At 42.4% G+C, this 23,333-nt stretch overlaps 1 protein-coding gene across 1 annotated transcript; it reads left to right on the top strand.

The window, feature by feature from the left end:
• Nucleotides 1–10,551: 10,551 nt before the first annotated feature.
• LOC115160063 (serine/threonine-protein kinase PLK2) lies at nucleotides 10,552–16,106 on the top strand. The gene is made up of 12 exons (XM_029710323.1): nucleotides 10,552–10,787; nucleotides 11,100–11,207; nucleotides 11,303–11,419; nucleotides 11,592–11,721; nucleotides 12,063–12,246; nucleotides 12,691–12,889; nucleotides 13,095–13,245; nucleotides 13,538–13,777; nucleotides 14,009–14,089; nucleotides 14,256–14,415; nucleotides 14,630–14,870; nucleotides 15,224–16,106. Exons 1-12 carry the CDS (start codon nucleotides 10,608–10,610, stop codon nucleotides 15,413–15,415), a joined length of 1,983 nt encoding a protein of 660 aa, XP_029566183.1. The 5' UTR covers nucleotides 10,552–10,607; the 3' UTR covers nucleotides 15,416–16,106.
• The last annotated feature ends 7,227 nt before the right edge of the window (nucleotides 16,107–23,333 follow it).

Genomic DNA, 23,333 nt, shown 5'->3' with positions numbered 1-23,333 from the left:
GTTTGCTGACCACAATTATGTCATAGAAGAAGAGGAAAGAAGTATTTGATTGGTGCAGAACCTGTCAATCTGGATTTGACGCTTGCCAGGTGGGTTATATGCTGTGCTCTGTCTGGAAGTTTAGCAAAAATGACTACATTATTGCTATAATGTCGCTGGTTAATAATGAAAATAGGAGTTTTAAATGGTAATCAACGTGGAACATGACTGAATTTGTGAGCAGTGATCACGTTGTCGCCAGTAATGTAATTACATTTCCCTGTTATCTGCTATATCTTGGACGCTAGGTGAAAGGCACAGCAGCACTAGTACAGTACCAGCTTTTGGACGATGACACTTTAGAATGTTAATTTAGAATGTTACTCTGGCGACCTCTAGTGTTCATGGCAAAAGGAAAAGAAAGTCAAATGTGCAGACTAGAGTTGATATTCCACTAACTAGTAAGCCTATTTAGAAACTTCTCGTCCTCTTTCATTGCCCCGTGGATTTCACTAACTGAATCAGTCTCATTCTATACTGAACAAAAATATAAACCCAACATTCAACAATTTCAAAGAATTCCTGAGTTATAGTTTATAGGGAAATTAGTCAACTGAAATAAATTAATCTGTCCCTAAACTATGGATTTCACATGACTGGGAATACAGATATGCATCTGTTGGTCACAGATGCCTTAAAAAAATGTCAGTATCTAGCAACCATTTGCTTCATGCAGTGCGACATCTCCTTTGCATAGAGTTGATCAGGCTGTTGATGGCCTGTGGAATGTTGTCCCACTCCTCTTCATTTGGCGGACCTGGAACATTCTGTCCTACACGTTGATCCAGAGCTTCCCGAAAATGTTCAGTGGGTGAAGTGCCTGGTGACTATGCAGGCCATGGAAGAACTGGGAAATGTTCAACTTCCAGGAATTCTGTACAGATCCTTGCGACATGGGGCTGTGCATTATCATGCTGAAACATCAGGTGATGGCGGTGGATGAATGGCACGACAATGGGCCCCAGGATCTCGTTACGGTATCTCTGTTCATTCAAATTGCCATGAATAAAATGCAATTGTGTTCGTTGTCCGTAGCTAATGCCTGCCGATACCATAGGAGAAATGCTCACTAACAGAGGTGTAAACAAATTTGTGCACAAAATTTTAGAAAAACAAGATTTTTGTGCGTATGGTATGTTTCTGGGCTCTTTTATATCAGATCATGAAACATGGGACCAACACTTTACATTTTGCGTTTATATTTTTGTTCAGTGTTGTATGAATCCTGTATGTAGAAATGACACAGCAGATAGTCATAGAATTATAGTGAGAATATAATAGTGATATAGTTTGGGTTCATGGTCTCAATTCTAAACTTTAGTTATATCACGCCCTGACCTGAGAGAGCCTTTTTATGTCTCTATTTAGGTTTGGTCAGGGTGTGATTTGGGTGGGCATTCTATGTCCGTGTTTCTATGTTTGGGATTTCTTTGTTTCGGCCAGGTATGACTCTCAATCAGGAACAGCTGTATATCGTTGTTGCTGATTGGGAGTCATACTTAGGCAGCCTGTTTTTCCTTTGGGTATTGTGGGTAGATGTTTTCTGTATAGCTACTTTGCCTTATGGAACTGTGTAGTCGTTGTTTTGTTTATTTTGTAAGTCTTCACTTTTCTCAATATTAAAAAAGATGAGCATTCATATTCCCGCTGCGTTTTGGTCCTGTGTTCACGACGACCGTTACAGATCTACCCACCATAAGAGGACCAAGCAGCGTGGGAACAAGGAGCAGAGGGTTCAGGATTCGTGGACTTGGGAGGAAATTCTGGACGGAAAGGGACCATGGAGACAAGCTGGGGAATATCGCCGCCCGAAAGAGGAACTGGAGGCAGCGAAAGCTGAGAGGCGGTGGTATGAGGCAAGGAAGCACAGCAGGCACGAGAGGCAGCCCCCCAAAAAAATTTTTTTGGGGGGGCACACGAGAAGTTGGCCTGAGTCAGGAAGGAATTCTGAGCCAACTTCTCGTGCTTACAGGAGGCAGCGTGGTACTGGTCAGGCACCGTGTTATGCGGAAGAACGCACGGTGTCCCCAGTACGCGTTGAGCGCCCGGTGCGCTACATCCTAGCTCTTAACATCTGCCGGGCGAGAGTGGGCATCGAGCCAGGACGGGTTGTGCAGGCCGTGCGCTCCAGACCTCCAGTGCATCTCCAGGACCCGGTCTATCCTGTGCCTGCGCCCAGAACCAGGCCACCTGCATGTCTCCCCAGCCTGGTGAGTCCTGTGCCTGAGCCCAGAGCCAGTCTTCCTGCATGTCTCCCCAGCCTGGTGAAGCCTGTGCCTGCTCCCAGAACCAGGCCTCCTGCATGTCTCCCCAGCCTGGTGAGTCCTGTGCCTGCGCCCAGAGCCAGGCCTCCTGCACGTCTCCCCAGCCTGGTGAGTCCTGTGCCTGCGCCCAGAGCCAGTCCGGAGCCGCCAGGGCCGCCCGCCTGTCCGGAGCCGCCAGGGCCGCCCGCCTGTCCGGAGCCGCCAGGGCCGCCCGCCAGCCGGGCGCAGCCAGGGTCGCCCGCCAGCCGGGCGCAGCCAGGGTCGCCCGCCAGTCCTCCTGTGCAGCCAGGGTCGCCCTCCAGTCCGGGGCTCGCTGCGAGGGCCGGTTTTCAAATCTTGGTTTTCAGTTAATTACTTGAAGCTAACTACTGAACCTACACTACTTTAAAAAAAAAAAAAATACATTTTCGGTATCAGACCTTCTTAATTCTCACTTGACATTTTTTGTTGGGGGGGTGTTTAATAGGCTAAATTACACATTATGTTATCATCTGACCCCAAAGTGAACTGTTCTTGCAATTTGTCATCTATAACATTTCAGATTTAGATATGATAATGTTAAACAAAGTATCTTGGATGTGGTGAAATACTTTAAGTAAACATTTTTTTTATTAAGGCTAGCTTTAGTGTAGCTTTAGTGTAGCTTTAGTGTAGCTTTAGTGTAGCTTATCTTTTTCCAATGTGAAGTAACTGGTAGTTTGGTAAACTAAGATTCCAGAGTCGCTTCCCCAACACTGCTGAAATAATACCTAGGTTAGTTGTACCTAACCAGGTAAAACTCCAGACCCTACTTATTATCAAACACTGTGCACTCTTATATGGCCTCTCTGCATGGTCACAGCCGTGGGATGTCACCATGGAGGACTCCATTGAGGTCATGCTCCAGGAGCACAACACAAGACTCCTCTACAGCTACCAGAACAACAGCTCTGTTACCTTGTGGATGTCGGCCATCTTGACTGGGGCTGTGGGTCAAGGTTGTAATGCCAGGCCTGAAAGTCCCCTTTAGGCTCAAGGTATTGTTAGTCATATTATACTTTTTTGAAATACAACTTTCTGTATTTTGTGTGTTTTATTGAACAGAGGAGAGATGGTATGGAAGATGGACAGAGAGTGCCCTGACAAAGGCAGTGGGCTGGATTCAAATCCACATTAACATCGGCAGATCTGCATGCTGTAGATGGCGACGCTAACTGATGGACCAACCAGGCATTAGTCCAGTGATATTTTTAACCAGATGCTCAGACAGACATTGACTAGCTCATACAACTACAAACATACTGTACAAAGGAGTTCTCTCGCACTGAAACCTATCTCCATACCTAATATGATCAAAACAAACAAAATCTATTCATTCACTTAGGCCAAAGGACAGGGACATTCACTCAGTTATGTCCAATAGTATTTTGAGCATTGACATGAATGAACAATATAACTATCTATCACCGCATGACTAGTTGTGATGTGAATGTAATTTTATACTCACTGCAGTGAATGAGACAGGTCTGCCCAACAACTGGCAGTTGTGTTCCAATGCACTGGGTTTGAGATCAACTCACTGCTGCAGACCTACCCACGAGATAGAGCCTGGTGGATGGGAATAACATGTACTAAGGCCAATTTTGTCAGCAAAGATTTCTGGAAGGTACAGTATGAATTCCATGTTTTATTGATTTATTTTATTAAGTTTATTGGTCAGGGACCATGTAGGCTACCTGTCCAATAAAAACGAATATAAATGACAGAAATATCTGTTTCGATTGAGAACATGCTTGTTATTTATTTTAAGTCACTGGAACAGTATGCAAAACATTTTCATTTTACCATAACCTCTTTTACAGTCACAACAATGACACACAGTATAGGAAATTACTAACGGATTCTCTACCAGTAATCATGACCAATATCGTCAGAGATAGAAATAAAAAGTTCCACTGCTGTTGTCGAGAAGCCCTGCTTCATTTGCTTCTATGCTATGTTCTTTTCTTGTCTTTTGCAGACGGATCTATCACGATACAACAACGTGACTGTATTTTTGGCCCCCGCAGTGGTTTCACTTTTTTTAAAAGCCTGGTGGACCACAAGACTCAACCCTGTTCAACCCTGTTCAACCCTGTTCAACCCTGTTCAACCCTGTTCAACCCTGTTCAACCCTGTTCAACCCTGTTCAACCCTGTTCAACCCTGTTCAACCCTGTTCAACCCTGTTCAACCCTGTTCACTGAAGTAAAGTCTTACTTTTTGGCTGGTATTACCTCTCAACCCACGTAGCACAGTATCTAATTCCCTTTCTTCATATCTGTGCCATTGCTGTCTGACAGATGGAAGTTCTAGAGGAGAAGCTGCTGAAGGAGCTTTCTGAGGATGCCAGGGTGGTGGTGTGTCGCTTCCCCTTCCCTCATTGGCCACACACCTGCTCCAAGGGGGCGGGGTTAGACCAGGTGTGGGCCTATGATGTCAGCACTGTCCGCAAGACCTATCCTTCGGTGTCTCAATAGGTTAAAGTCATATACATTTCATTCGGTTACATAAATACTTTTCCTTAGAGCTAATGGCAATATGCTCATTGCCCCTCTGCATGGTAAGCAATGGTGTGCAAGAAAACTTCTTAACAAATGTTCCATGTCATTTCATTGGCCCCACATAATGGTCTGTACAATGTGCATGTTGAATTACAAAAGACCATGCTGGCTATTGCTGCCCCTCTAAAGCTTCAATAGTACCATATTAAATCTTAGTCACAGAATAGAAAGGCTGTTAGCAGAATGTTTAGCAGAATGTAAAATAGAAGGGAATAAAATGTATATGCTTGTTTACAGTGTTTACTATAACTTTAATGCACATTTACTTTGTTGGATATGAAGCAAGACCAAAGACATAGCCTAAGGATTGCATGCTTGAAGTAATTTTTTTTATCAGTTTTTATCAGTGTGACCTTATTATTCCTGGGAAGGTTTGCTTTTCAAATGTCTTAAGTCAACTTGAAGCCACAAACAAGAAAAATCGCCCTGAGAAAAGTGCTCTATTGAAGACTGTGGTTGTGGTCAGAGTATATCCTGCAGATAATTATTAAGATCTATGCACAGCTAAGCCACTAGGTCCAGCTGCAGCAGACGCATCGCTTTGGTAGTTGGCGTAAATGCCGTCCTCCTCCTCTTCTTCTGGGGCATCACGCATAATACAGTTCCCCTCACTACCCTCTTGTTCTGGGGCATTATACATCATATAGTCCCCCTCACTACCCTCTTCTTCTGGGGCATTATACATCATATAGTCCCCCTCACTACCCTCTTCTTCTGCGAAATCACACATCATATAGTCCCCCTCACTACCCTCTTCTTCTGGGCCATCACTCATCATACAGACCCCCTCACTACCCACGCTTGCTGAACAGTTGCCAGCAGCTGCCTTTGGCTCCTCTGGTCTTGCCAGTCGCAAATTGTCATAGTCACTCTCATAACACCCAGGTCTACCACTGTGGCTTCCCATAGGGTAGCCAGCCGCCATAGACATTGACACGTCATCCGTGAGGAATGGGAGTGGTGGTCTTTCCATCACAGGACATGGTTGACTGTTCTCAGAGACTCTAGAGGATTTCGCTGGAGGTTTGTTGATCTGTGTTAGCTTGGGTGAAACTTGGGAGATGGGCTGGTCCTGCCTGTTCTTGCGACGCCACCAATAAGCTAGGCCTCCACACACACCAAGCACGATGAGAACAAACGTGACCGGACCCAGGATTTGACCCCTGCTGGTGTGTGGGCAGCAGTTGTCCCCACAGGGGGTTGTGGAGGTGCAGTTAGACATGGTTGGTACAGGAGGGTCAGGATAGGGAGCTGCAGAGGAAGGTAGAAGCAGAAATGTAGAGAGATGGAAATAGAATGCAGGTGAATTGAAACTTCTAGATGGAATGAATTCAGGTAGCCTAAAGTAGTGGTATGAATTCAGGTAGCCTAAAGTAGTGGTATGAATTCAGGTAGCCTAAAGTAGTGGTATGTATTCAGGTAGCCTAAAGTAGTGGTATGTATTCAGGTAGCCTAAAGTAGTGGTATGAATTCAGGTAGCCTAAAGTAGTGGTATGTATTCAGGTAGCCTAAAGTAGTGGTATGTATTCAGGTAGCCTAAAGTAGTGGTATGTATTCAGGTAGCCTAAAGTAGTGGTATGTATTCAGGTAGCCTAAAGTAGTGGTATGAATTCAGGTAGCCTAAAATAGTGGTATGAATTCAGGTAGCCTAAAGTAGTGGTATGAATTCAGGTAGCCTAAAGTAGTGGTATGTATTCAGGTAGCCTAAAGTAGTGGTATGTATTCAGGTAGCCTAAAGTAGTGGTATGTATTCAGGTAGCCTAAAGTAGTGGTATGTATTCAGGTAGCCTAAAGTAGTGGTATGTATTCAGGTAGCCTAAAGTAGTGGTATGTATTCAGGTAGCCTAAAGTAGTGGTAGGTATTCAGGTAGCCTAAAGTAGTGGTATGTATTCAGGTAGCCTAAAGTAGTGGTATGTATTCAGGTAGCCTAAAGTAGTGGTTCTCAACCTTTTCTGTTCCTCCTTTTAGAACAGTTTGTTAGACTCATACTACTTTTATCACAAGGAGTAGTACTTCAAATCCATGTTCAAATCAGCTACAGTGGGGGGAAAAAGTATTTGATCCCCTGCTGATTATGTACGTTTGCCCACTTACAAAGAAATGATCAGTCTATAATTTTAATGGTAGGTTTATTTGAACAGTGAGAGACAGAATAACAACAAAAAAATCCAGAAAAACGCATGTCAAAAATGGTATAAAATGATTTGCATTTTAATGAGGAGAAATAAGTATTTGACCCCTCTGCAAAACATGACTTAGTACTTGGTGGCAAAACCCTTATTGGCAATCACAGAGGTCAGACGTTTCTTGTAGTTGGCCACCAGGTTTGCACACATCTCAGGAGGGATTTTGTCCCACTCCTCTTTGCAGATCTTCTCCAAGTCATTAAGGTTTCGAGGCTGACGTTTGGCAACTCGAACCTTTAGCTCCCTCCACAGATTTTCTATGGGATTAAGGTCTGGAGACTGGCTAGGCCACTCCAGGACCTTAATGTGCTTCTTCTTGAGCCACTCCTTTGTTGCCTTGGCCGTGTGTTTTGGGTCATTGTCATGCTGGAATACCCATCCACGACCCATTTTCAATGCCCTGGCTGAGGGAAGGAGGTTCTCACCCAAGATTTGACAGTACATGGCCCCGTCTATCGTCCCTTTGATGCAGTGAAGTTGTCCTGTCCCCTTAGCAGAAAAACACCCCCAAAACATCATGTTTCCACCTCCATGTTTGACGGTGGAGATGGTGTTCTTGGGGTCATAGGCAGCATTCCTCCTCCTCCAAACACGGCGAGTTGAGTTAATGCCAAAGAGCTCCATTTTGGTCTCATCTGACCACAACACTTTCACCCAATTGTCCTCTGAATCATTCAGATGTTCATTGGCAAACTTCAGACGGGCATGTATATGTATTTTTGAGCAGGGGGACCTTGCGGGCACTGCAGGATTTCAGTCCTTCACGACGTAATGTGTTACCAATTGTTTTCTTGGTGACTATGGTCCCAGCTGCCTTGAGAACATTGACAAGATCCTCCCGTGTAGTTCTGGGCTGATTCCTCACCGTTCTCATGATCATTGCAACTCCACAAGGTGAGATCTTGCATGGAGCCCCAGGCCGAGGGAGATTGACAGTTCTTTTGTTTCTTCCATTTGCCAATAATCGCACCAAATGTTGTCACCTTCTCACCAAGCTGCTTGGCGATGGTCTTGTAGCCCATTCCAGCCTTGTGTGGGTCTACAATCTTGTCCCTGACATCCTTGGAGAGCTCTTTGGTCTTGGCCATGGTGGAGAGTTTGGAATCTGATTGATTGATTGCTTCTGTGGACAGGTGTCTTTTATACAGGTAACAAGCTGCGGTTAGGAGCACTCACTTTAATAGTGTGCTCCTAATCTCAGCTCGTTACCTGTATAAAAGACACCTGGGAGCCAGAAATCTTTCTGATTGAGAGGGGGTCAAATACTTATTTCCCTCATTAAAATGCAAATCAATTTATACCATTTTTTACATGCATTTTTCTGAATATTTTTGTTGTTATTCTGTCTCTCACTGTTCAAATGAACCTACTATTAAAATTATAGACTGATCATTTCTTTGTAAGTGGGCAAACGTACATAATCAGCAGGGGATCAAATACTTTTTTCCCCCACTGTAAGTAACTGACTAAAGTCTAGACGCTCAGAAATAGTAATCACGTCCAGTGCACGTCCACTGACTGAATAAGTATTTTCTGTGTCAGTGAAATATGCAATACATCAATAATTGGATCTACTTACCAAATAAAACTAGCATGTTTAGAGATAATGGATTACCAGAACTTTTATACCGACCTTTACAAAAACATACTATTTACTATCCTTTCTTTCATTGTTCACTGTTACATTACAGAGCCTAATGAATGCAAATTAGCATCATGACATAAAATAGGGATGTTTCTAGTTATCGTCACATAAATAGGTATGTTTCTAGTTATCAGGACATAAATAGGTATGTTTCTACTTCTCAGGACATAAAATAGGGATGTTTCTAGTTATCAGGACATAAATAGGGATGTTTCTAGTTATCAGGACATAAATAGGGATGTTTCTAGTTATCAGGACATAAAATAGGGATGTTTCTAGTTATCAGGACATAAAATAGGAATATTTCTAGTTATCAGGATATAAATAGGGATGGTCCTGTATGGCTCAGTTGGTAGAGCATGGCACTGACACCGCCAGGGTTGTGGGTTTGATTCCTGGGGCCACCCATACATAAAAAGAATGTATGCACACATGACTGTTTGTCGCTTTGGATAAAAGTGTCTGCTAAACGTCATATATTTTCAGGATTTAGATAAGGATACGTCTACATTTTACCAAACACTCTTATCCAGAGCGACTTACAGGAGCAATTAGGGTGGGCACATCGGCATGTTTTTCACCTAGACAGCTCAAGGATTTGAACCAGCAACCTTTCAGTTACTGGCCCAATGCTTTTAACCACTAGGTTACCTGCCACTCCCTTCCAGTCATCAGGACTTAAATATATTGATTTCAACACACAAACATAAAAGCTAACGTACAAAAGTTGATCACGTTAACCCACTGTAATAATACAGTGATAGTATAGTACTACTACAATAGTAACAAGATTATAGAACAGTTAAATGCGTCTTACCTTGCAGTAGATTACTTCGACAGTAAAGCGAGACGACTGGAGTTTCTAATTGTCTTATATAGCTACTTCCCTTTCAGCCAACCACCTCTGGATTTGGTATGTAAAAAAAAGTGTGTGAAACTGTCACACACCTCCTGCATATAGGTTTGTCACACATGGTGTCATGCCACTAGCTATTATACAGTGTATTTATCTTCATACACTGACCAATGCAGGTGGGGGGTGGGTTGTAGTAGGAAGACATAAGATATATTATTATTATTATATTAAGACAGTACATTTTAAATAATAGAAAAACATGTTATTTATTCATATTTTATGATCAAACAGTAGAATATTTGATTTGTGTGAAATTAGGTAAACTTTATATACAACTGATTGTCATTTGACTGAGCAATAATTTAAAAAAACATTGTCTAGGCCTCTATCTGTCTTCTTTTCACACTGATCATCATCATAACGAGGCACACAATATGTATGGAAGATGCGTTGAGTTCCACTGGGTGGCGTCCCCACCCCTCCAAACTCTATCATTAAGGTTCCTATTGAATACACATATGCTAACCAAAAGGTGGTGTTTTTTTATAACTCGTGTAAGTGTTTTATTTATTAGGGACTATAGTAGCCCAACATCTCAGTTTCTTATTTGGCACCATCATTCATCATCGTCTGAAGGCGGTGATAAAAGTTTCAGTTTGATAACTAGAGATGGGATTGTACCCGAGATTTTCCGATATTATATAAATATATTTGACATATTTAACGAACATTATATTAGGAACGCTATGATTTGTTTATTTTTTGTTGTAAATAAGTAAGGAAAGCTCATATGTGTATATTCATATGGAGCAGCTTGTCTCACATGGTTATTATGCCTACGAGTTTGCTCGGTAGAGGTGTTGTTGCGTGCGCTCTTCAACACCGATTTGTTGAACATGGTTTGAAGTCATATCACGGCGGAGAGCCATACTGTGTGACGTCGATGGTTAGGGCGGACACTCCTTTATAAAGCTCCGAGCGACTGTTCAGCAGTCCACATCAAATACACCAAGTCTCTCTCACTATAGAGCAGACATGGATATACTCAGGAGTATCGCTCACCAACCCACCATGTGTGAACACTCCGTGAACAAGCCCTCGGAGATCAAGAGGAAGAAATCAGAGGAGCAAATTCAAGCCACACAAGAGTTGTCACGGATTATTACGGATCCAACGAAGGGGAAATGCTATTGCCGAGGAAAAGTTCTGGGCAAGGTAAATTCATTTCAACAGATTGGTTAGGAATTATACCTGGCTGAGTCTTTTATAAAATCCCAATATTGTCCAGGGGAAAAGTTGTTGTACACTGTTCATGTTATCATTTGCAGAAGCCTATTGCAAGCCATTTTTTTATAGATAATATTATCATTTATTACATTATTGGTGTAGGCTAGAAACTGTTTCAATGTGGCTCCATGCAATTACACCAATGGCTGTGAGATATTGAGCGTCAGGCTACCTTGATCCGCTGGTACATTTTCAGTACATCTTTGTTGATTTACCGATCTGACACTTCTCTGTCCATAGGGAGGATTTGCCAAATGTTATGAATTCACAGATTTGGCATCAGGCAAAGTGTATGCTGCAAAGATCATTCCACACACGCGGGTCTCCAAACCGCACCAAAGGGAAAAGGTATCCGCAATGATTTATTTTATTTTATTGATGGTGGTGCATGTCGCGTGTGTGTGCATGTTATTTGACCAAAGGTAATTTGAATTCCTCAATAGATTGACAGAGAGATTGAGCTGCACAGAATTCTCCACCATAAGCACATTGTGCACTTCTACCACCACTTTGAGGACAAAGACAACATCTACATTCTCTTGGAATACTGCAGTCGACGAGTGAGTTAAACCCTCCCCTAACCTTCACTGAAATGGTCAATTAACAAATGCTAATTTTCCGTTGCAAAATGTTGTTCGTTATTTAATATGACCCTGTTGACTTTGCTGCCTACTTCCTTGGTATCAACAAAGGTGACATCTTTTTAACCACTTCCTTTGTTTACCTTTACAGTCGCTGGCCCACATCCTGAAGGCTCGGAAGGTACTGACAGAGCCTGAGGTGAGGTACTACCTCCGACAGATCGTCTCCGGGTTGAGGTACCTCCACGAACAGGAGATCCTGCACAGGGACCTGAAACTGGGTAGGTTGGCTAGTCACACCAGTCTCTGTTGGATCATTGGGCAAAATATTGTTTTTGTTTCACCATTAAACAAATGGACCATTCCTGTAATGTTTTAGGACAATGGCACATCCTTCAGGTCATTGATAGAACATTTGTGCTCATTGACTTCTGATTTAACACAGCTTTAAAAGATGAATCATTCTACCTTGCTGAATGTTGCACATCATCTTATGAAATGCACATAGGCAATTTCATTACACAGACTGCCTCTTGTATATTTACCCCTCTTAGGTTATGTCTTCATTGTCATGACCAACGTCACTCTCCCCCCCCCCCCCCCCCCCCCCCCCCCCCCGTAGGCAACTTCTTCATCAACGAGTCTATGGACCTGAAGGTAGGGGATTTTGGCCTGGCTGCCAAGCTGGAGCCCGTGGAGAACCGAAGGAGAACGATATGTGGCACGCCCAACTACCTGTCCCCTGAGGTGCTCAACAAGCAGGGCCACGGCTGCGAGTCGGACATCTGGGCCCTGGGATGCGTCATGTATGTTTGGTTTGGATACTTCCATGTTCACATTCACCTCAATGGAGCCTCTTGCTTCATTCAGATTCATGTTTGAATTCCCTAAGTGTTTAAGTCCTAACCTAAGATTTTAGTGTATTTAACCTTTATTTAACCAGATATGTTGGCTACTTAACGTGGGTAAATCCTGCATTTGTGTCAGAGGTTTCAGAATTGTACTATAGGTTTAGGTTATGCACATGCTTCTCATGTTTGGATTCTGCTATTCGAGTTTAGATATTCAACTCATGTTTCTTTGGACCATCTTGAGTGGGTGCAGGCAGCTACAATGTATTAGTTGTGATTGTGTGAACACAAGGCTATACCCTTGACTGTAAAACGGTGGATGGAGTATAGGTCTGACCCAATCACTGTCAGTCATTAGTGGGGTTACTGACTGTCTCTGTCCATCCCTTGCATCTGCAGGTACACCATGCTCCTTGGCAGACCCCCGTTTGAGACCACCAACCTGAAGGAGACGTACCGATGTATCCGTGAGGCACGCTACACGCTGCCCTCCTCCCTGACGGCCCAGGCCAAACAGCTGATCAGCAGGATGCTGGCCAAGAGCCCTGCAGACAGACCACACCTGGAGGACATCCTCAGACATGACTTCTTCACCCAGGTGTGTTTTATGCTTGGAAGGGGGAGGCTGTCAGTCTCTGTGATTGTGACTGAGCTCAGTCACATACTGACCATGCACACTCAACACTTATCACCACAAGCATACCTCCTTTCTAACCATATTTAGGTAGAGATCAATCCATACTTGGTCCCTGGGCTACCTCGACATCAGGCTAACGTCCATTCCCTTACTGTGTGTCTCCCAGGGGTTCACTCCAGACAAGCTGTCGGCCAGCTGCTGCCACACGGCCCCAGACCTCCACCACACCAGCCCTGCCAAGAGTTTCTTCAAGAAGGCTGCGGCCGCCCTGTTCGGAGGGGGCAAGAAGGACAAAGCCAAGTACTTGGGGACTTTGAGTAAGTAGTATGTTAAAGGTACTCCCTGTCTGTGTGTGCTTATTATCCTAGTGAAATGTTAAGTATTGAAAGGGTATTTGAGTAGTAAGAAGGGGGATGATATAGCTCTCACATTGAGCAATCACATTTTAAATAAATTGCAATGAAATTTGGTCTACTTACTCCAATACAGATGCATGCGTGTATCAAAGTAACCTGACAAATAAAAAACTAAATGTTGGTTAAAAACAATACTGATCTTACCTACGTAGTGGCCATCTTAGTTAAATTTGACACCATTTTCTGCTCACAGATAGAATGGCCAAAGAGGAAGAGGAGCTCACCAGGCTGCGGAATGACCTGAGGAAGACGTCCATCAGCCAGCCTCTCTCCAGACAGGCATCTGAGGACAGCAGCAAGCCCCCGGTGGCCCCCACTGTGGCCAGGCCAGCGGCCCCCGTCAAGGAAGGGGTCAACGGCACCAACAAGCAGCAGCTGAGGGACACAATCCGTTTGATTGTCAGAGGCACCCTGGGCAGCTGCAGTAGTGAATGTAAGTGCAGAGCGAGACTTGGCTTTGTGTAAAATTGCACACTATTCCCTATATTGTGCACAGTTAGATAATAAAAAAAAAAGTATGAGTGTATTTTAAAGTGTGCCAGTTACATTTGAGACAATCAATGTGGGATACAATAGGATAGATTCCTAGTTCAGTAGGATGTTTTTGAAACCAAATGTAAACATCGAGAAGGGTCTTTGATGACATTTTTTGATTGGTCTGCAGGTCTTGAGGACAGTACCATGGGCAGTGTAGCAGACACCGTGGCCCGGGTGCTGAAAGGGTGTCTGGAGAATATGCCGGAAGGTATTTAATAAACATAACAATGAACTGAATGAAGATATAAATAAAATACATTTCTATCACCGTGGCAAGCTAAACATGTAATTAAAATGAAACCATACAAGAAATTAAGAGATTTTCTCAATTCTGTGGTATAGCCTGTAGTATTGAGTTTATGTTTCCCCCCTAGCTGATGCCCTTCCCAAAGAGAATCTGGGCAGCAGCTTCCAGTGGGTGACCAAATGGGTGGACTACTCCAACAAGTACGGCTTTGGCTACCAGCTGTCGGACCACACCGTGGGAGTCCTCTTCAACAATGGCACGCACATGAGTCTACTGGCAGATAAGAGGTGAGTAGTGCCACCCTGTCTGTAGTTTGGTTCCTGATCTTACTAATACATTCGAAAATAGGATTGTCAATTCCAAAGCTATTAGGTAGAAGGATATGTTTGGCCTGGCCAATCTCTAGGCATTGCTATTACTTAGCCATTCCATTCTCACATAAGGTGTTATCATGCCATTGGTATCCCTTACTAACTGTTTCCCCCTTGGTGTTCTCTCCAGGACCGTTCACTACTATGCCGAGCTGGGCCATTGTTCTGTCTTCTCCACCTGTGAGGCTCCAGAGCCATTCATAGGCCAGGTCACCATTCTGAAATACTTTGCCCATTACATGGAGGAGAACCTTATGGATGGTGGAGACTTGCCCAATGTGACGGACCCCAGAGCCCCCAGGCTCTACCTGCTGCAGTGGCTGAAGTCAGACCGGGCCCTCATGATGCTCTTCAACGACGGCACCTTCCAGGTACAGCTGCACAGCTATATCGCTTATTGTCTTATTTGTAGATGACTGTTCTCTAAAATGAGTAGGGAGCCATTTTAGATTAACCCCTTTGACTGTGCTTCTTGAAAGTGGGGGACAGAAACTCCCTGATTTGAAAAACAAATGAGAATATATTGAAGCATATCCAGCCACACTTTCACACACGCAAACTCCTTGCTTTCACAAGTGCATTCGTCTACACCTCTCAAATCAAACCTCTAATCCGACTAGACTGCTAGGCTCACGCCTCACCACAGTCTACATATAGCCACTCCCATGTGAAAGAATCCTTACTTAGTTGGTACTCCTCCTAACCTCCCTCCCCTCCCTTGCAGGTGAACTTCTACCATGACCACACCAAGATCCTCCTGTGCAGACAGAGTGATGAGTACTTGCTCACCTACATCAACGAGGAGCGCATCTCCACCACCCTGCGCCTGAGCACCCTCCTAATGGCTGGCTGCAGCGCTGACCTGTGCAGTCGCATGGAGTACGCACTCAACATGCTGCTGCAGAGGTGCAACTGAAGAAACAAGACTGCAGCCATTTTGGGGGCTTCGGTGTTTGCGCTAGAGGTCAAGAGGCTGGGATTGGTTTAACAGGAGAACATGTTAATTGACATGGCTCTGTTGTGGTTGGAGGGTGGAAAGTCTGTGGCAGCATGGACAGGATGGAATGGAGGTACAAAGAACTCATCCCTTCATGGAAAGCCAAGAGAAAAGGCTGGTAAGAGGAGCAGGACAATGCTGGGCTGGATCCAGATGATACATTGCAAAAAGGAACTGAAACGCTATTTTTTTTTTTTCTTATTTTTTTTTTAAAGGACAACTTTTTTTTGTGGTTATGGAGTTAGGTGTTTTGGTTAAGGCGAGGCTTCAACAGGGTGGGGATGAATTGAGTAGCTCTCTGCAGGGCAGAGGAGGAAACGTGTTACTGTGAAAACATTCCACAACACTAGGTGGGGAGTTGGCTTCTTGCCAGGTGGTCTTTTGCTAAGCCAATGGTGCAGCTACAACTGTGCCCTACTGTGACATCAAAGGTAGAGAAAGCCAGAGGACCTTTAAGGACCAATGCCATTTCACATAGTGTATATGAATAGATTAATTTATTACATGGTGCAGTATTTATTTAATAAACAAACCCTCTTTGTATATATTTTGTGACTGATGCTGTTTTAAATGTCATGGTTTTCATTAAATCATAATGATGTTGCTGTCATAGTTTTGTCTTTACTCTCCCACAGTCCTGTTATTATCATCTAACAATTTAGATTATGTCCATATAAAATATTGTGGTTACCAACCAAGAGAATTAGTTATTGTTTGCGGTCCCATTTAATTATTATTAAACTAGTCTAAACCCAATTTGGATGGGCAGCCTCCATACAGAACTCAATAGCAGGAAATGTCAAACTTCACTAGTGTACAGGTCACCTAAAAAATGGTTCATTTTTACACAGTATGTTTTTCTGACCATTCTATGGCTCTATATCCAGACAATTAAATGATTGCGTACCTATGACTTGACTGGGTTTAGGCTTACAAGTCAAACAACTTATGATGACTATTTTCTGTCAGGACCTTGAGTGCTATACAGGTCTTACTCTCTCCATGAAGCCTACACACAGTAGCTCGCTGTACAATGCATTCAACTACAGCAGCTATTGCTCACAATACACCATCACAAAGCTTTCTGCAGTATGTGGTTCTACACTCGCATTTATTTAGCTATTTCCTACCAGCCATTCTCCACTTAGCACGCATACTAAATCCACAGGGACTTATCCACACTGCCTTGAAGTTCAATTCTCAAAGCATCAGCGAGGCTTCCTAACTTGCTAAACATCACGTCGAGGGATTTTATTATTAGAAACACAACTCTGTTTCTCACTGGCAACTTGAAAAGGTTATGAAATCCAAAATTCATGATTCTCTTTACCAATGGGTTTCTGGTCTTGTACATCAAACTCAAATAGCTGACATTAAGCACTGTTAGCAAGGTAAGTGTTTTTTTTTTTTTTTACATGTTGGACCAATGTGGTGCCGAGCAGCAATAATAGCATTTCTTATGAGAGAGAGACGGGTCATTGTAGAAGACTTTCGGAAAAGAAAACCTGGATGTCTTTTTAGCTCAATTATTTTTCTTGCGACCTGGATTCTGCAGCCTCTGCACCATCATTAGCCATTTCAACCCCATTAATCATTTAGCTTGGACAGGCTCCGCCATAGCGTACATACTGAGTGAAATTTCTGAAAGGAAACAGCGGTGCACTAAGTGTGAATACATCCCCAGCCCTGTCAGAGGATATCCTGTCGTCACTCACAGAGCAGAGGGTGTGAAGACCAGGTTTGGTTGGTGTTCCCACCAACCCATTTAACTAAAAACAAACTACAAGACATAATGGAATGACGCATGTTATCAATATACAGACCGTTGGATAAAACAAGGATGGTATAGAGTGAAGGTTGATAATTGGCAGCATGGTGTTAAAAGCGTTATATGTCACTTCTGTGACAACAGACCGTTGGATAAAACAAGGATGTTATAGAGTGAAGGTTGATAATTGGCAGCATGGTGTTAAAAGCGTTATATAATGTCACTTCTGTGAGAACAGACCGTTGGATAAAACAAGGATGTTATAGAGTGAAGGTTGATAATTGCAGAGTGGTGTCAAGTTGTGCAACATAATGTCACCAGGTTAGATGTGCAGTTTGACAAGTACAAACAGAGTCCTGTTTGGAATTGGAAGCCTTCACACTATACAAGGAGAGATTTATGGAGTAGAGTCCTCCACTGTGAAGGACTGTTATGGAGGGATATTAAGTGGAATTGAAGAAAAGGCTCTTGCTGCAGAGACTGTACCAACAATGGTTACATAACTCCAAGGCCTGCCAGAGCTAAACGTACGGCTACACCTTCGTTGGTATACAAAAGGACATTACAAGGCCTGCCAGAGCTAAACGTACGGCTACACCTTCGTTGGTATACAAAAGGACATTACAAGGCCTGCCAGAGCTAAACGTACGGCTACACCTTCGTTGGTATACAAAAGGACATTACAAGGCCTGCCAGAGCTAAACGTACGGCTACACCTTCGTTGGTATACAAAAGGACATTACAAGGCCTGCCAGAGCTAAACGTACGGCTACACCTTCGTTGGTATACAAAAGGACACTACATGGCCTCAAAAGGACATTACAAGGCCTGCCAGAGCTAAACGTACGGCTACACCTTTGTTGGTATACAAAAGGACATTACAAGGCCTGCCAGAGCTAAACGTACGGCTACACCTTCGTTGGTATACAAAAGGACATTACAAGGCCTGCCAGAGCTAAACGTACGGCTACACCTTCGTTGGTATACAAAAGGACATTACAAGGCCTGCCAGAGCTAAACGTACGGCTACACCTTCGTTGGTATACAAAAGGACATTACAAGGCCTGCCAGAGCTAAACGTACGGCTACACCTTCGTTGGTATACAAAAGGACATTACAAGGCCTGCCAGAGCTAAACGTACGGCTACACCTTCGTTGGTATACAAAAGGACATTACAAGGCCTGCCAGAGCTAAACGTACGGCTACACCTTCGTTGGTATACAAAAGGACATTACAAGGCCTGCCAGAGCTAAACGTACGGCTACACCTTCGTTGGTATACAAAAGGACATTACATGGCCTGCCAGAGCTAAACGTACGGCTACACCTTCGTTGGTATACAAAAGGACATTACAAGGCCTGCCAGAGCTAAACGTACGGCTACACCTTCGTTGGTATACAAAAGGACATTACAAGGCCTGCCAGAGCTAAACGTACGGCTACACCTTCGTTGGTATACAAAAGGACATTACAAGGCCTGCCAGAGCTAAACGTACGGCTACACCTTCGTTGGTATACAAAAGGACATTACAAGGCCTGCCAGAGCTAAACGTACGGCTACACCTTCGTTGGTATACAAAAGGACATTACATGAGCGAGACGAGTAATGGAATTTGCGAGGGAAATGATGTCAGTTGGTTTCCATGTCAACTGAACTTTTTTTCTCTCCTTGAGAACATGTTTCTCTTTCGAAAAGCAATTCCAGTTGGCAATTCTTCACTTGGTTTTGATGGAGATGTTCCCGGGAAGAAAAAACTGAGGCCAGGAGGCTGTGGTTGAACAGAAGGGACGACAGGAGCCTCCACTCCATCTTGTCTGTTTGTGTGAAATCCAGGCCACTTTGTCCAAAATGAGTAAGGATCCAGATGATCTAATTAGAATGAATTAACAAAATAAGTGATATTCACTGTTTCATGTTATATTGTTGGCCCTCTGTGTGCATCTCTGCAGAATAATAGGCAGGGAGTTACATTTTGATAGGGTGCTTTCTGGGATAATACTCTGTTCTGCTCTGCCTGCTCTGTATAGGTCATGGGCATGTATCTCTATCTCCTTCGATGACATAGTTTTTTCAAGACGCGTTCAATCACTTTTTGTCATGAACAGTTCATGCCATACTTGTTTTCTCCTACTACAGTGAGTGAAGATGACACTAGTGATGAAGCACATTTCTAAAACCACCATTGGGCCCGTACACACTGAAGTTGTACAACTGATTTAGAGCAGAGACCTTTTCTGACAAAAAGAGTTAAACAATGGTTGTGTAAACATTTTTGTGCAGACAAACATTTCAGTTATATCACACCATTCTGTCAAATGCATTATATTAGTGGTGTTGTCTTGACTAGAGCTGCTTCCAGGCATCACAATTGGCTAACACCCAGTAGTTATTCAATTTGATGAACCTTGATCCCATTGGTCAACTAAATCACTTTCTTCCCTTGTCTGGTCTTATCTTGTCTTCTGACCTGTCGACCACAAGCTAGGCCTGTTCTTAGTATGAGCCATTTCATCAGACAAGGTTCAGACAAGGTTCTCCATTTTTTCATTTCAGAGTAATGTGCTGCTCCTAGAAATCACTCTCTACTTTTGACGTGCGAGCAGCAGATTGAAGACCAAGGGCCATGAAAGACCTCAGAGAAACTGACAGAAGAACAGCCTGCGATGCCTGATACATGGTACAACCTTTACCTTATTGAATAGCTGTCATTACCTGGGTGGTTCAAGAAGATGTAGGCCGACTGAACGTGATGTTTATTCATTTGTTTATTTAGGAGCTCACGCTTTGAAGTCACTTTCATGAGACAATTATGTGAGTGTTTTAGCGAAATGTCAGATATGCGGCAGTTACAGTGTTATCTCTGTGCAATAAGTTTGTTTGCATCAAGCCGTAACCCTCTAAGGGAGGGCCTTTTAAGCTAACATATTACATTGCTTTAAGATGGTCATACCAAGAAGCATTTAGCTATTTGATTTTTAAGACCTCTTAAGGTATAAAAAATATATATATACACATAACTTATTTAATGAAACATTGAATTTGGCATTACTGCTATTATTCAAAAGAAACGCATTGAAGAACAGATTCACTGCAGATAGTCCAAAGAAAAAAACGAAAGGAAGTTTGTTCTGAAGTGTCTGTCCTATAGCTGAGAGATATAAGAAAGATACTTTTTTTAAACATTATTTTAGACACTAAACTACTTTATCTCCATATCCAGTACTTCCATTCATTTTTTCAAACTGGTACCAGGGACCTTCAGATGAGTCTTGTGAGAGTCTCAGCTTTCCACAGATGAGCCCAAAATGGCAACCCATCCAAGTGTGCCAACTCTTATTTAAATGGGAGAGAAGAAATGGAGAATCAGATAGAGATGGGTCCAGAGGATATGGATTCATTCCTTCAACTTTCAGAGTGACCCTGGCTTGTGAACTGTCTTTCAATGATGTACCATTAGGCCCTCCATTACAGTGTCAATACCGAGGCTGTCCTAATATGGACACCATACTCCATAGCCTCATTACATCATACTGAATAGCCTACTGTATGCTATTGTTTGTGTTTAGTCCTTTTATCATCGTATAATTGTTTTGTTCTTGAAAATACATTTGTTATGCTATGCTTTTCTTTTGACTGCTATGTGGGTGTACTTGGGTACATTAGAAGAGCATTCAGTGCTGTACATGCGTGCCGATATCTCTGGATCAGAAAGGTCATGGATAGGATTGTGGATCAAGATAAGTATATCATAAACTGTGTCAAATTATATCTGACTTAGCTACAGTAGTGTTCCAATACTTCCTGCTTCAGTTTTGGACCGATGCAGTTACAATAAGTCACTCTCTTCCGCCAACTGCCAAGACATATTTTAATTTGACACATTCACTTTGGACGCCTTTCTGAATGACTAGAGGGATCATTTCTGCATGTCTTTTTTTTTCTCAGAATATGGGATGATACACAAGCCTTTCATGGCTTCCATAGTACAATGAAACCTTACAGTAAACAGTGATGAAACAGTGATCAGTTGATTGGAATGCGGAATTATATGCTATTGCAATTCGGTTCATTTCAATGGGGTGCCTCTCAATAGTCTAAGTGGCTTCTTCTCCTTGTCTCCTACCCTTCATCTGTACTAACCTGAGGGGACAGGACATGTGAAAGAATTATCGTCTGTCTAGTTCAATTAGGACAGTTCACATGAAGAAAAGGAGATGAGGAGAGAAAGCCACCTTAGAGTTAAGAACATACCCACTAAAAAGGCTAACAATGGATGAAGCATTTACAGTATTTCCCTTCAGTTTTAAACACTTTGACTTTAACATAGTGTTACAAGTATTTCTATCCGATCAGTGCCCTTGCAAAAGCATTGCATAATGCATACATGATGAGAAATGATGAACTGGCACACAGTCCGGACACTCATCGGTGTGACAGTTCCCAGGTATGGAACAGAGGCTGGGAAACGGACAGTATTAAATAGAACCATGACTAAATGGAACTCTCTGCCACCCCGGGTAACTCAAGCTAGCAATAAAACCAGATTCAAAAACCAGAAAAAAGACCACCTTATGGCAGGACGGGGACTGTGAAGAGCCACACAGAAATGTTTATGCATTTTGTGTTGTATGTTTCATTGTATTATGTATTGTATTATGTATTGTATTATGTGTTGTATGTTTCATTGCATTATGTATTGTATTATGTATTGTATGTTTCATTGTATTATGTATTGTATTATGTATTGTATGTTTCATTGTATTATGTATTGTATGTTTCATTGTATTATGTATTGTATTATGTGTTGTATGTTTCATTGTATTATGTATTGTATTATGTATTGTATGTTTCATTGTATTATGTATTGTATGTTTCATTGTATTATGTATTGTATTATGTGTTGTATGTTTCATTGTATTATGTATTGTATTATGTATTGTATGTTTCATTGTATTATGTATTGTATGTTTCATTGTATTATGTATTGTATTATGTATTGTATGTTTCATTGTATTATGTATTGTATTATGTATTGTATGTTTCATTGTATTATGTATTGTATGTTTCATTGTATTATGTATTGTATTATGTGTTGTATGTTTCATTGTATTATGTATTGTATTATGTATTGTATGTTTCATTGTATTATGTATTGTATGATGCATGTGGTACGTGGTTGGGTTACGACTGTGATGTGTGGTTGTCTCGGCTGGCTATCTTAAGATAAATGCACTAGCTGTGGGTCACTTTTGATGGGAGTGTCTGCTGAATGGCTAAATTGCAATGTAAATGTGTGTGTATTTATGTATATTATTTATTTGATTTGTTATGTTGTTTCCTGTTTGGACTTCAGAAAGAGTAGCCGTTGCCTCAGCAGCAGCTAATTGGGGATCCTAATAAATATCAAAGCACAAAATGCTAAACTGTACAGAAATCCGACTTAGAATAACTCTGAAATCGTCTACGCATTTCCCATGGCTGGAAGACTTTAGGTATTGTACATAAATCAGACTGATACTTGACTGCATACCTGGAACACCCTGACCTGCCCAATCACGTTGTTTGGCACACAGAGGTAAAGTAGGACTTCCTCTAAACTGATACTGATGCCACACCCTTACAGCACATTCCAGAACATGTCTAGCAGCTTTCTGTCTCTATCTTTCTTTCTTAATGCTGTCATTAAGTTACTTAACATTTGCAGAATAAAGGACGAAAGCTCACATAGGGTATTTATTGGTTTTACTGAGTTATGGACCTTTTAGGGCTTATACAGTGCCTTCAAAAGTTTTCATAACTCTTGCCTTATTCCACATTTTGTTGTGTTAGAGCCTGAATTCAAAATGGATTAAATAGATTTTTCTTCTCGTCAATCTGAACACAATACCCCACAATGACAAAGTGAAAACGTGTTTTAAGAAAGTTTTGCAAATGTATTTAAAATGAAATACAGAAATATCTAATTTACATAAGTATTCACACCCCTGAGTCAATACATGTTAGAATCACTTTTGGCAGCGATTGCGGCAGCGATTACAGCAGTGAGCCTTTCTGGGTAAGTCTCTAAA

This window comes from Salmo trutta, chromosome 23 (genome assembly GCF_901001165.1).
Source record: "Salmo trutta chromosome 23, fSalTru1.1, whole genome shotgun sequence".
Lineage (NCBI taxonomy): Eukaryota > Metazoa > Chordata > Actinopteri > Salmoniformes > Salmonidae > Salmo > Salmo trutta.
This window is presented reverse-complemented; position numbering and strand designations above follow the sequence as displayed.

Coding starts and splice junctions, on each gene's coding strand:
- LOC115160063 (XM_029710323.1), top strand. CDS start 10,608: ATGGATATACTCAGGAGTATCGCTCACCAACCCACCATGTGTGAACAC. Junction 13,246..13,537: donor CAAGTACTTGGGGACTTTGA/GTAAGTAGTATG, acceptor TTCTGCTCACAG/ATAGAATGGCCAAAGAGGAA. Junction 14,416..14,629: donor AGTCTACTGGCAGATAAGAG/GTGAGTAGTGCC, acceptor TGTTCTCTCCAG/GACCGTTCACTACTATGCCG.